Source organism: Ranitomeya variabilis, chromosome 2 (assembly GCF_051348905.1).
Source record: "Ranitomeya variabilis isolate aRanVar5 chromosome 2, aRanVar5.hap1, whole genome shotgun sequence".
Lineage (NCBI taxonomy): Eukaryota > Metazoa > Chordata > Amphibia > Anura > Dendrobatidae > Ranitomeya > Ranitomeya variabilis.
The window spans coordinates 144,129,771-144,144,253 of record NC_135233.1 but is presented as its reverse complement, the minus strand read 5'-3'; the positions used below and the strand labels follow the sequence as shown (position 1 = coordinate 144,144,253).

General features: G+C 44.6%; 1 protein-coding gene across 2 annotated transcripts in view; it reads left to right on the top strand.

The window, feature by feature from the left end:
- Positions 1–14,483, top strand: part of MTHFD1L (methylenetetrahydrofolate dehydrogenase (NADP+ dependent) 1 like) — a 310,972-nt gene that overhangs the window by 224,924 nt on the left and 71,565 nt on the right. For both annotated transcript variants that reach the window (XM_077283047.1, XM_077283048.1), the window contains 2 exons: positions 7,674–7,781; positions 8,575–8,727. In XM_077283047.1, the coding sequence (XP_077139162.1) occupies positions 7,674–7,781; positions 8,575–8,727 (261 nt within the window). The remainder of the gene's footprint in view (positions 1–7,673; positions 7,782–8,574; positions 8,728–14,483) is intronic.

The window sequence follows — 14,483 nt, the reverse complement described above, 5'->3', positions numbered from 1 at the left end:
CCCTTGTGTGATTTCTCTTGGGGGCAACGTGTGTGCTGTACTCACGCACGTTGTGTACAGCACCTGGTACTCTCTGGCTATCACTAGGCACACACCGCACGTCCCGCTCTCCCTGGTCCCCGCTGTTGACGGCAGGCGACGCTGGTCTCTTTGGCTCTGGTGCTCCCGACTGGAGCACTCCTCCCTATGTCTGCTGCGGCACCCGGCTCGCCTCCGCTCTGTGTGCACGGCTCTGCACACCTCTGTTCTGCATGGTTCTGCAGCAGTCTCTCTCTCTGGCGTGCTACTGTTCACGCTTGTCTCTGCAGGCGACGGGGCTCTTTCTATATGACCTGCTATAGCGCCAATACTCTCTGAGGGCAAGGGAGACCGAGCATGCCACTCACTGCTCTGCGCACTGCTCTGGCCCTAAACTGCTCTGCTTCGCGCGCTTTCTCCTTTTATCTCCGCGTTGCTGCGTGCCCTTTTTTGGCTCTCTCTGCCCCCTCCTGTCACCAGGAAGCCCCGTTTCTCTCCTGCTTCCCTCACGCAGCAGGGGAAGACCTGCCCCACTCAGGATTCCCCCACGGGAACAGAGTTCTTGACCCGGCATGCAGGTACCCGAGGTTCAGCCTATCTCCTTACAAATGCATCATTAAAAATCCTCTAATAGTTGTGGAAGAATAAATTTACTGTACTTTTTGTAAACTTCTACTGGAATACCATCCTCTCCAGGTGACTTATTATTTGCCATGGAACCTAAAGCAGCCTCAATCTCCTCCAGTGAGATAGGTTCATCTAAGAGAGTCCATAGTTTTCAACTTAGGCCGGGGTCAAACGATGACTCCTGTCCGCAGTCTAGTACCAAGCGGTATCTGCTGACAGGAGCCACTAATTGACAGTGTTGAATTGAGAGCTACCTGGACTCAATCAAGATTAGTATGCAAAATGAGGGGATGTCTGTTCATTGAGCTCTTGGACATGCCCAGAGTCTACCAAAGCCCCTTCATGTGCAAAATAAATTAAAAAAAAAAATCCTGGCAACTAAACCACAAAAATATGTACAACATGAATGATTTGTATAGAGCAGTATTTCCCAAACTCCAGTCCTCAGGGCTCCTAACAGGTCATGTTTTTAGGATTTTCATAGTGCTGCACAAGTGGGAGAACTCCTGATACTTCCATCACCTGTGCAATACTAGGGAAATCCTGAAAACATGACCTGTTGGGAGCCGTGAGGACTGGAGTTTGGGAAACACTGGTATAGAGGCTGAGTCCCATACGGACTTGTGCAAGTAGTTTCGTTAATGGTTTGGGTGTGAGGCTCATTTAAAATAATTGCTTACCTACATTAGCAGTAAAGGAAGCTGTAGTTAGATGCTCTCTACATTGTGCTGCTCAGCAGGTGACACCCCTTACTAGTATGTGCCAGCCCGTTCTTTGGGGATCAAAAATTAAAACTAAAACTAAGAGAATAAACTTGCATCATTATAAACTTGCATCCAATTATGTTCCTCCATTTCTCTTATGTCCTCTTATCCCAGATGAATCTGAGGACCGAGCATTTTTGTTTTGACTTATAAAGTTCAGGATTAATTTTGCAGATATCTCAGTGACTTACTATTACATTTTTTTATTTTTATTTTTTTTCTTCCTTGCTTGTGTAAAGTTGTAGGTGTAGAAGAACCTTTCATTTAGTTTGCTTAGCAGCATTATAGCATTAGGGGTAGAATCCGTTCCATTTCTTGATTGTGAAGAATTTCGAGAACGCTGTAGTTGTGGATTTATTACATTAGCAGCTGATGGGTTCCATGTTGTGTCTGCAGGGTCGGTATGGGCTGTGTAAGCTGTATAAACTCCTGTTCAGGTGAAGTAAATATTATTACTGTCATTGAGAAGCTGAGAGTCGGATACGGAGTCTCGGGGGCATTAGCCTCTTGGCGATTGTTTAAGTGTGACTGGTCAGAAGGCGATTCTTCTTGTGACCATAGTGAAAATAAGCTTGGTCTCTTCCTGACCTTAAATGGTTTCAACAGTGTAGTTCACTTTATTTCAAGAATGGCAAACTCCTTTTTATGGTATTACTATGGAATCGCAGGAACTTGTTAGAAAACAGATAAGCGGCGGACATTCTGCAGACCTCTTCTTGTTGTTTATACTTTTCTTCCAAAATCTGTTCCAATAAATTTTGCTTGGAGAATAAGCTGGTTTATCTTTACATGCAAAAAGATGAGATCTGAAAATGAAGAAACCCTTTACCACCAAACAGATAAGTGTTAGTGGTCTTCTTTTCCTTTTCTGTACATGATTCTAACCGCTAACGTCTTTATTCTCAAGGCGTGTCTGTGTGTTCTGCACAATATACTCTGATCAGCAACAACAGTAAAGGGGCTTTCATCACAATATTGTACAAACTGACTATACCTGTGGTGGTCTTAATCAATTACCCCCCCACATCCCCTATTGCACCAGACCACTGCTGCCTCTCTGCACTGCTCATGTTCCTGTCCGACTCTGTGATGCTTTGTTTGGTGATGGGTGGGAGTGAATATTGCTTACTCAATTGCGATACCACATGACAATGAGTGGGATATATTAAAGGGATTGGGCACATGAATTTGACACTTGATAATATGTGCAAATACACACATCAACATCAACACACAGAAGGAAAAGTCATGGAATTATTGAAATCGCAGCATGGCTAGACCTGTTAATGATATGCAAATCATGAAAAGACGGAAATAAATTTTTTCAAAAACGCTCTATTCAGTAAAATGTATAAGCACCACATGCATAAATATATGCACGCTTACCTTGGTTGCTATCAATTTGGTTAATACTGGTTGTCTGGGGAATGTTCTACCATGCTGGATGCACTTAGACTTGCAAATCATCAAGATCCACTGCTGGCAGCTCAGTTTGCAGTTGCCAAGCAAAGATGGTAGCACGTTTCCGCCATGCAGGATGTTCATGATATTTCGAGCAACATGCAGACTGGCATTGTGTTGAAATTAGTTTCCAGGGACACTTTGGAAAAAAGTCTGTACTACTGGTTCCATAACCAAATCATTAATGCCAATCTGTTAGTATACCTGGAAGGAAGACTGGTGGGGTCCATTTGGTGTACATTATGCCACGTCATGATCCTGCAAGTAGGAATAGTGTGACAATCCTCTGTGAAGACTTTTTTTTTTTTCATGGTGTGATCTCTAGACCAATCACTGTCAATCAGTGGGTCAAATGCCAAAACGGGACTCATCGTTAGAGGATAAACCTCCATTCCAATTGCCTCAATTGCTGTCTTGCTGTGCACCTTGATAGGCATTGAGAACAGCGACACAAGCTTAATGACAAGGCTTTCATGAGTGCAAGTCACATTTTAACTTTTTTTTTTTTAACTTGGTCACACTATGGGATTTGAACACTAAATAGTCTGATCCCTGGTCTAACAGGCCACTGTCCCTAATGGTTCCGATGGTCATTGTGTGGCACCCAGTTAGATGCAGCATCTGTCTACCACAGCATGGTATGAACCATGCTGTGGTAGATGATGGTAGATGTGGATGAACCATGCAAGAGGGTATAAACAGCCAGAATTGGTGCTGGCATGGACACTCGATGTTGCTGCTGGAGCTTGGCTAATGGTTAAGCTGAGCCCCCTTTGTGATCTTGCCAAGCACAGCTCCTGTGCCCACACTATCACCAGAACATACAGGTGTGTCTATTTGCCAGATTCTTTCCCAAATAAATCCAATGTTGGTAAGGGGTTACTTTATGCAAACTAATTTCTCGAAAACTCTGGGATCTGGATGTTAGGTTATGGTTTGAAAAATTGCATAACCTCTTGGGGATTGCCACTATTCTGGAACCTTTAAGGCTCAACATATGGTGTTTTCGGAGTCCTGCTGTTTGCTCAAATAAAATTTTACACCCAAATAATAAAGATTCCCTTTTATTGGGATAAATTGTGGAGCAGTTGTGGGGTAGTGTTGTTGTTTTTTTTTGTTTTGTTTTGTTTTTCCCCTATTACAACTTGTGAAAATGAAAATTTTAGGCTAAACGATTTATTTATTTATTTTTTAATTTTCACTACACACTGTTTGTTAGATCAAATTTATCACCATTTTATATAGTATCAGCCTGGTCCTAATTACAGTATTCCTTTTGTCTTGAGTACTGCCATGGAGTGGCCTTTGTGTGGTACAGCACATTGGATGCATTGTAAGTAAATGGATATTCAGACTTTGAAGGACAAGCCAATTTTAAAACAGGCAATTATTTGAACAGTGGGGATCACGCTCCGCACCCTTACTGATCAGCCATTTGAAAGGGCTCTTGAAGCCTCCATAAAGTAAAATCCAATGTAAACATTAAAGGGAGCTTAAATGCTATTAAATGCTATTAACCTGCCGATATGGGGTTATTTTGGAGGTTAATAATGTTCCAAAGCTGCCTGGCCACTGCACTGAAAGCCCAGGCTTCCATGAGAATTTGAACTTTATTCATCTTGGCAGACTAGGGCTTTCAGTCATAAAGGCGTGGCTTCAGTCACCACTCATTATACTGTGAGCGCGCACCAGCACTGACTGACAGCTGGGTCTGCACTGATGCGCTGCCGAGCCTGCTGTCAGTCAGTGCTGGGGACGAGCTCACTATGTACTGACTGGTGACTGAAGCCGCGCCTCTATCACTGAAAGCTGGAGGCTACTGGGAGGAATAGTTAATTTTCTCCTCGTAGCCGGGATTTCAGTGCAGCAATCGGGCAGCTTTGAAACAATATTAATCAGAATAACCCGTATCTGCAGGTTAATGGCGTTTTCTAACGTGACAGCTTCCCTTTAATAGGAAACAGCTGCCAAATAGAGTTGCATAAAAAGATTTAGAGATCCAGTGTTAAGTCATGTACACACAGCACTAAATCTACTAATTAGGAATGGCACCGGGGATACCGGCATAAGGAAAGATGTGTGCAGGGCTCTATAACGGCAGCCATTGATTACCGACACTGCTGATGGATGACGGTCCTGCAAATATATATTTTTTTCTACTGCTACAAATAGTAGAGCTTGTCAAGAACAAACCAGTGTAAAACTCTGTGGTTGCCAAGCATCCTTAAATATTGTTCGCCCATCCTAAGGATAAGCCATCCATTTTAAAAGCCTGGTTAAGGGAAGAGGCAAATGGTGAGAGCTGCCAGTAGGTACTGGGCAGATATCTTCTCACAGCTGGTTCACTATTGTTACTCCTACTGGCAATAAATGTGCTCTAAAGGATATACTCCCGCCAGCTAGCTTCAAGTCCACACATATGGCTGCACGGTTGTGCCCATTAATGAATACTCCCCTAAAGTGAACAGATGTTCCTCGTGGCGATATCAGAGGGAGTTTGAAGGTTAAATATTTAATTTTAGTATTTCTTAATCGAGAAACCCTATCACATAACGACTGTGTCAGGATGAACTTCCCCTGCTTCTAAAACAAGAGGCTCTTACTGATCTCGGCTGCTTTCCCACACAGCAGATGTGGGGATTCATGTGAGATGTCCTCTGCATTTGGTACAGTTAATACTTTTCGTGACCTTGTACAAGAAAGGTGTGTTTTCATAATAGATATCATCTAAAGTTGTGCAGCTTTCCAGCAGACGCAGCCCCATTAAGGGACAATGACACAATATATTACTTTTAAATTGCTTGTAGGTTTGTATAATATAGTTTTATACTACATAGATTTTACTAAACGTGAACTTTGCATAGTTTTACTACAAGTGAAAAAGTATTGGTAAAAAATCCATCCAAGGGAAGCAAAAAAAAAGGAATCCGCTCACCTTCCATGGAGGACAATTCAATGTGAAAACCACTTGTATTTCCATAGCCCTGGTAGACCCTGCTTAGCCACGGTGTGGTGCAGGGAGTGTAGGAACACACCAGGCTGGTATCCAGGTCAGAAATGGTAGAAGGGTCAGGAGCACTGGGCTCTGGAACCAGTGAGAACATAACTTTTACTGTGCAATTAAAAGTATAATGAGGAAAAGAAGATAAAGGATCCATAGGCTTATACGTTTCGGGTTAGCAACCCTTAGGCCATGTGCACACGTTCAGTATTTTTCGCGGTTTTTCGCTATAAAAACGTGATAAAAACGCGAAAAAAAACGCTAACATATGCATCCTATTATTTACAGTGTATTCCGCATTTTTTGTGCAAATGTTGCATTTTTTTCCGCGAAAAAATCGCATCGCGGAAAAAAAAGCAACATGTTCATTAAAAATGCAGAATTGCGGGGATTCCGCACACCTAGGAGTGCATTGATCTGCTTACTTCCCGCACGGGGCTGTGCACACCATGCGGGAAGTAAGCAGATCATGTGCGGTTGGTACCCAGGGTGGAGGAGAGGAGACTCTCCTCCACGGACTGGGCACCATATAATTGGTAAAAAAAAAGAATTAAAATAAAAAATAGTGATATACTCACCTTCGATAGCCCCCGGAGTGTTCCCGCCTCTCACCGCTGCATGCTGCCGCTTCGGTTCCTAAAGATGGTGTGGTTCAGGACCTGCGATGACGTCGCTGTCTTGTGATTGGTCGCGAGACCGGTCATGTGACCGCTCACGTGACCACGACGTTATCGAAGGTCCTGAACCACACCATCTATAGGAACGGATGCCGCTGAGGATATCGGCTGTCTGCAGAGGGTGAGTATAACCATTTTTTTTTTTTTATTATTATTTTTAAACATTCTATCTTTTACTATAGATGCTGCATAAGCAGCATCTATAGTAAAAAGTTGGTCACACTTGTCAAACACTATGTTTGACAAGTGTGACCAACCTGTCAGTCAGTTTTCCAAGCGATACTACAGATCGCTTGAAAAACTTTAGCATTCTGCAAGCTAATTACGCTTGCAAAATGCTAAAAAAAAGGGAAAAAAACGCAAAAAAGATTTCTTGCAGAAAATTTCCGGTTTTCTTCAGGAAATTTCTGTAAGAAATCCTGACGTGTGCACATACCCTTACTCATAACTGCAAACAGCCATATTTTAGATTGTACAGAAAAAGGTATTTTTTTTTTAAACATTTTCTCGTTGGTGCTGGAGATCAGTCCTTATGGACTCTTCTTCCACAGAACAGAGCAACTGATTATATTATTTTCCTTTACAACACCTTAGATCCCAGTGTTACAATGCTAACCAATGGGCAACTCTTCTGCGGCATCATCAGCATACTCTGAAAGCACAGACACAGCCAATCCTTGTAGAAATGCAGGCAGTAATGGAGTATACACAGGGTTTGCCCCCATTTACACTTGGCCGATGTCAAGCGTTTTGGCCCAGTCCTCAAGGTTGTTTTATGAGGAGCTCAGATGGATAAATTCAGGATGAATTGACCAGATCTCTGTGATTTTTGCCTTATTAATACACGTTAACTAAATTTTCCAATATCGACGTTGCTTGCTGTTAAATAAGAATTGAAACTACAGTTTTCTCTTTTGCTCTCTTGTCTCTAGTTTATCAACTTCAGCTTTTTAGCACCAATCCTGGACACTCCTAGCAAGCCCTGTATTTCAGATTCCTCAAATTCTACTTAACCTGTGCAACGCCTTATTACAAATGTTTGATAATGCTAGCCTTGCTACTAAGGTCATTTAGCTAGGACACTTGACCAAAATTGACCACTTCTTGTATGCTTCTGTTTTATAGCTCCCTATTGTAGAAAAGATCAGAACCATAGCCCAGAAGGTGTACGGTGCTGCAGATATAGAACTGTCTCCAAAGGCGCAGTCAAAGATTGAGATCTACACGCAACAGGTAAAAGAAATCATCCATTGTGGTTATCCATCACTGGAGCATAGAAGTCAGTTGTTACTGTACGTAATACTTTGCATATTAGAGCAGTGAGATGCATAAGTGAAAAACGAAGATAAACCGTAAAGAACGGCTAAAGTGAATGTGTCTGTGGCGCTGAGTCACTTCTCCCGGACAAGCCGTGAGTCAGGGTAGTCAATGAGTCCGAGGTCAAGAGCTAGGAGGGTATGCCAAAAACAGAGGTAAGAGACACAGGCATAGTCAGATCACAGTCCAGAGTCAGAATTCCAGGGTCAAAGGATGTCAAGGCAAAAGGGGTAATCCAAACGGTCAGTCAATAGGCAAATCCAGGGTCCGGCAACAAAGATCAGGATGTGTGAGTTCAGAGCACAAAGCACAGAGAAAACACCACACTGAGCTGAAAGCTATGACTGACAGCTTCGTTAAATACAGTCACTAAGAACAGGGGACACCTGAACTAAGCACAGCACTGACCAGTCTCCGATTGGACGGCTGAGCTGTCAATCAAAATACCGACAGCTCCGCACGTCCCTGCACAAGATTAGATGGCTGAGCAGTCAATCCCTGCGTCCAAAGACACGCTGAGCGGTGGAATTGTGACCGTGTCTTTTTCTTTCCATGACCCTAATATTTGGGCAGCACCAAACTTTTTTTAAAGGGATTTCATGCGTGGAATAAAAATGCAGTGTTGCGGTTGTAGTTTCTTGTTCTCAACAGTTTGCGCATATTTTTATAGACCTTTAAATGTTAATTTAATCTTCACTGTTTTACTCAGGGTTTTGGTAAACTTCCAATTTGTATGGCCAAGACACACCTGTCTTTATCACATCAGCCTGATAAGAAAGGAGTACCCACTGGCTTCATTCTACCCATCAGTGATGTCCGTGCCAGTATCGGTGCCGGATTCATATATCCATTGGTGGGAACTGTAAGTATTGTGCACTATCAGCTTCTTCCCATGTGTCCAAAACTGTGTACTGAATTATGAAGAGTATAAGGTTCTGAAGACATGAAGTTTTTGGCTTCATCAAAGATCTATATTGGGAGTATTAAAAAGAATCTGTCAGCAAGTTTTTGCAACATAATATTAGAGCAGCATGATGTAGGGGCAGAGACCCTGATTCCGGTGATGAATCAGATAGTCTATTGCGTGCAGCAATTATAGAATCAGTTTTCTCTGCTGCAGCGCTCATATGTTGAGCTGTGTATAACCCTGCACACAACACCGCTTTCTGTGTGCACAGTATAGTGTCAGAGCTGCCAATCAGTGCTGGGGGCGGGGCTGGAGTAGGATTTACAAGGCCTGTAGTGATACTCTCCTGCTGATAAAACCCTGATTGTATGGAAGTAGCGAAACACAACCTAGTAAGTGACACATCACTGTAATCAGGGTCTCTGCTCCTAGATTATGCGGCACTCAGATTAAATGGCAAAAACCTAGTGACAGATTCCCCTTAAATCAACCATAGGCCTCCTTGTGCATCATGTATGCTGAATGTCCTGCCCCTGTCATTTAAATGTAGAAAACCTTTGTTTTTCCTATGTTGTGGACTGAGATTTTTTTTTCATTCCTCTCTCCTTCTCCGGGGTGAGTCACTGGGTGACTTATTTCACCGTATGCCAGTTGCATACATCTTGGCTTCACATTGGGGAGTACTTCCATTCTTAAGCTCTGTTCACATTGTTTTTTTTTTTTTTGGCAGTATCCAAGAAAGAGAATAACTATACAGACCTCAGAAGGATTTCATAATACTGATGTTATGTTGGCATTTATAAGTTAAACTTCTGTATGCCTGATTTACAGCCACAGAAATCAGACTCCTAGCAGTTCTGCTGAAACAAATTACCACCGGATGTGGTCTTAACTCCTTCATAACATGGCGATTTTCCGTTTTTCGAATTTTTTTTTTCTTCCAACAACCATAAGTCTTGTTTTTTGCAGGATGAGTTGTACTTTTGAATAACAAAATTCATTCTACGACGTAGTTGTCATGTCGGACGCTGTTCAGACCAGGTCGTTCGACAGACAGCGGTAATTCCGCTTTTGTCCACTATGCGCTCATTGGCGTCAGCTAGATTTTATCTAGCTGGTCCGGGGTTAATTTACCTGGTGCTCGGATTGGAAGCTGGGCCATGCCCACTGCCTTTAAATAATTCTCCTGAACATTGGGCGTCGCCGATTATAGCTTCTGTCTTGTGCGTGGTTATCTCGGTCTGGAGTGGTGAGCTAGTAGTTGGAGTATCGTTGCTGGTGGTGTATTTCCCTTTGTCTTATTTTCTCCTTCCCATATTTGTATTTGTTTTGCCCTTTGCACTTATAGTGTATTCCTGAGTGACTGCGGCGTGGTGCTTATTTTTCCGTTATCCTTGTCTGTGCTAACTGTGGGTATTGGAGTGTGGTCTTCACTGGGTGGTGGGTGGTAGTTTCAGCCTAGGGTTGAAACAGGAGATAGGGCGAGGGTGGAGGCCCAGACATGCACACAATCAGTGTAAACTCTGGGAGAGGGTCAGTCAGGGTTTCCCTAGTCTGAGGGAAATCGCAGGGGCCTGGGTTATTAGCTCTTTCCTACCTAGGTCTCCCGTGAGATTAAATCATCGGCCAACATTATTTCCATGGATCCCATGATTTCCATAACCCGCCAGTTGGAGGCGCTGTCCCTGCAGGTCACTGAGTTGAGGGGGGCAGTGCAGCAACAGGGACTAGCAGTATCTAATGTGCAAGCCGGAGTTACAGGTAAAGTTGCTGAGCCTAAGTTTCCTTTGCCTGAAAAGTTTGCTGGGGAACGCAGTAAATTTGTTTCTTTTCGTGAAGCTTGCAAACTGTATTTTCGTATGCGCCCGATCTCCTCAGGTAATGAGACTCAGCGTGTGGGCCTGGTGTTGTCATTATTAAGCGGGGATCCCCAAGCATGGGCGTTTTCTTTGCCGTCTGATTCTGCTACATTTAACTCTGTGGAGAGTTTTTTTTCTGCTCTAGGACACATTTACGACGATCCGGACAGAATGGCTCTAGCAGAATCTAAGATACGCACTATTCGCCAGGGGGAGCGTGTTGCAGAGGATTACTGTTCTGAATTTCGCCGCTGGGCGGTCGGCACACAGTGGAATGATCCCGCGCTGCAGAGTCACTTTATTCATGGAGTTTCTGATAGGGTTAAAAAAGCCCTCCTGATGTAGGGGACTCCTGCTTCACTAGATTCCACTATGAGTCTTGTTGTCCGCATTGATCGCCGTTTGCGTCAGGGGGGAGCATGAGACGCCGCCTGCGGGTGAAAGTTTAGGTTCACGTGAGGTTGCTGCAGGTGAGCCCACGGAACCTATGCAAATCGCAGGGGTGTCACATGTTAAGCATTGAGCTCCTGTGCTCAGGAAGCAGGGAGCCTGTTTTTACTGTGGTAAAACTGGTCATTTTGTTAATATTTGTCCTCTGCTGTCAAAGAAAAACGCAAAGGCGGAAAACTTCTAAGCTCAGAGGGTGTGGAGGAGTCCAATCTGAGCTTATGTATATCCTCCATGATGGTTTCTCAGTGCATGCTCCCTGCCAAAGTTGTTGTCACTGGCAGAGAGCTGCCAATCACTGTTTTTGTGGATAGTGGTTCTGCCACAAATCTCATTGATGAGGAGTTTGCGCGCACTGCTGGTTTTAGGATCGAAAAACCTCCTCATCCTATCTGCGTGGTCACCATCAATTCTGCTCCTCTCCCACAGGGGGAGATTACTGAGTTTGTGGCTGAGGTTAAACTCCATATTGGGGTTCTTCATTTCGAGCAGGTTACATGTAAGGTGCTCAAGAGTCTTCCAGCACAATTGGTTCTGGGTTTTCCATGGTTGTCTACACACAACCCGGTTATTGACTGGAAAACTCAGGACATAATTCAGTGGAGTGATTTCTGTCAGGAGAATTGCTTGGCCACATGTGTTTCTGCTGTGACTTCAAGCGTTCCTGAGTCACTTCTGGATTTTGTGGATGTGTTCTCTGAGAAGGGTTGTTCAGAGTTGCCACCACATCGCTCCTATGACTGTACTATCCGGTTTAAACCAGGGGCCAAATTGCCTAAAGCAAGGATGTTTAACATCTCCGGTCCGGAGAGACAAGCGCTAAAGGATTACATTGCTGAAAGTTTGAGCAAAGGGCACATCAGGCCTTCATCCTCACCAGTGGCAGCAGGGTTCTTCTTCGTTAAGAAGAAAGATGGTGGACTACGGCCGTGTCTGGATTTCAGGGAGTTAAACCAGATTACGGTTTGTGATCCATACCCTGTGCCATTGATATCGGATTTGTTCAACCAGGTGGCAGGTGCTAAGTGGTCAACCAAGCTTGACCTCAGGGGGGCGTACAACCTCATAAGAGTCCGTCAAGGTGATGAGTGGAAGACGGCTTTTAATACCCCTGAGGGTCATTTTGAAAATTTGGTGATGCCATTTGGGTTGACAAACGCACCTGCAGTGTTTCAGCATTTCATAAATGATGTGTTCTCGCATGTTTTGGGGAAATTCGTTATTGTGTACCTAGATGACATCCTCATATATTCTTGCGACCGGGATACTCATTTAGATCATGTCAGGCAGGTGTTACAGCTTCTCAGAGAGAATAAGCTATATGCAAAACTGGAGAAATGTGTATTTTCGGTACAGGAGTTGCCTTTCTTGGGCTATATTGTGTCTGCTTCTGGTTTTAAAATGGACGCCGCTAAGGTGCAAGCGGTGTTGCATTGGGAACGGCCTGATAACCTAAAAGCACTCCAGCGGTTCCTTGGGTTTTCTAACTACTATAGGAAGTTTATCAAGGATTTTTCTATCATTGCTAAACCGCTAACTGACATGACTAAAAAGGGTACCAATTTCTCCGTTTGGCCTGAGGCTGCGGTGTGCGCATTTGAATCTCTTAAGAACAGGTTTGTTTCGGCTCCCATTCTTGTGCAGCCAGATGTATCGAAACCTTTTGTTGTAGAAGTCGATGCGTCTGAGGTTGGTGTGGGGGCGGTGCTGTCACAAGGCTCATCCTTGAGCGGTTTGCGTCCATGCGCCTATTTTTCCAAGAAACTGTCGCCCGACGAACGTAACTACGATATCGGCAGCAGAGAGTTGTTGGCAATCAAATTGGCCTTTGAGGAATGGCGACACTTCTTGGAGGGGTCGGTTCATCAGGTTACTGTTATTACCGACCATAAGAATTTGCTTTATTTGGAGTCTGCCAAGCGTCTGTCTCCCAGGCAGGCTCGCTGGGCATTGTTTTTCACGCGGTTCAACTTTGTTGTCACTTACAGACCTGGTTCTAAAAACACTAAGGCGGATGCTTTGTCCAGGTGTTTTCCTGGGGGAGAACCTCGGGAGGATCCAGTACCCATCCTCCAAAAGGGTGTTGTGGTTTCAGCTCTCACTACCGAGGTTGAGGCTGAGATTGCCGAGGCCCAGGAGGAGGTACCATCTGAGCTTCCCATCAACAAAACATTTGTACCGCTTCATCTCCGCTTAAAGGTTTTGGCAGAGCATCATGATGCTGTCCTGGCTGGCCATCCAGGGGTTAGGGGTACCTTGGAGTTGGTGTCACGTCAGTTTTGGTGGCCCAAGATCCGACAGGACTTGGTCTCATACGTTTCAGCTTGCACCACGTGCGCTAGGGCTAAGACGCCCTGCTCCTGCTGGCACACTACTTCCTCTCGAGGTACCTAGTAAGCCATGGACGGAAATCTCCATGGATTTTATCACTGACTTGCCCTCCTCAGCTGGGAACACGGTCATCTTGGTGATTGTTGATCGGTTCTCAAAAATGTCGCACTTTGTGTCTTTGCCTTCGTTGCCTAACGCTAAGACTCTGGCTCAGGTATTTGTGCAGGAGGTGGTCAGACTTCATGGGGTTCCATCTGACATCGTGTCTGATAGGGGGTCTCAGTTTGTGGCAAAATTTTGGAAAGCATTTTGTTCACGGCTGGGGATCAAGTTGTCTCATTCTTCGGCGTTTCATCCTCAGTCAAATGGTCAGACCGAACGTATGAACCAAAATTTGGAACAGTACTTACGCTGCTTTGTTTCGGATAACCAGGAGGAGTGGTCGAAGTTTCTTCCTTTGGCTGAGTTTGCCATCAATAATCACCGCCAGGAGTCGTCTGGGGAGTCTCCGTTTTTTTGTGTTTACGGGCTTCATCCTCAATTTTGTACGTTGAGTCAGGGGGGCTCTTCTGGCGTCCCGGAGGAAGACGAGTTAGGAGCACAATTATCATCAGTCTGGAGGAGAGTTAAACAGCGCCTGTTGAGTGTGGGTGCTAGGTACAAACGTGTGGCTGACAGTAGGCGTGTGCCAGGTCCGGACCTGAGTGTGGATGACTGGGTGTGGTTATCTACAAAAAACATAAGACTCAAAATACCATCCCTTAAATTGGGTCCACGGTTTATTGGTCCATTTAGGGTCACCGCCGTCATTAACCCAGTAGCGTACCGATTGGAGCTTCCTACGGTGTATAAGATACACAACGTGTTCCACAGGTCTCTTTTAAAGAAGGTGGTGGGTTCCGTGGACGCGGCGCCTATGCCACCTCCAGTCTTGGTCGATGGTAATTTGGAATTTGAAGTCTCCAAGGTGGTTGACTCTCGTGTAGTGCGCCGCACTACAGTACTTGGTACACTGGCGTGGTTATGGGCCTGAGGAGAGGTCCTGGGTATCAGCCTCGGACATTCATGCGGATC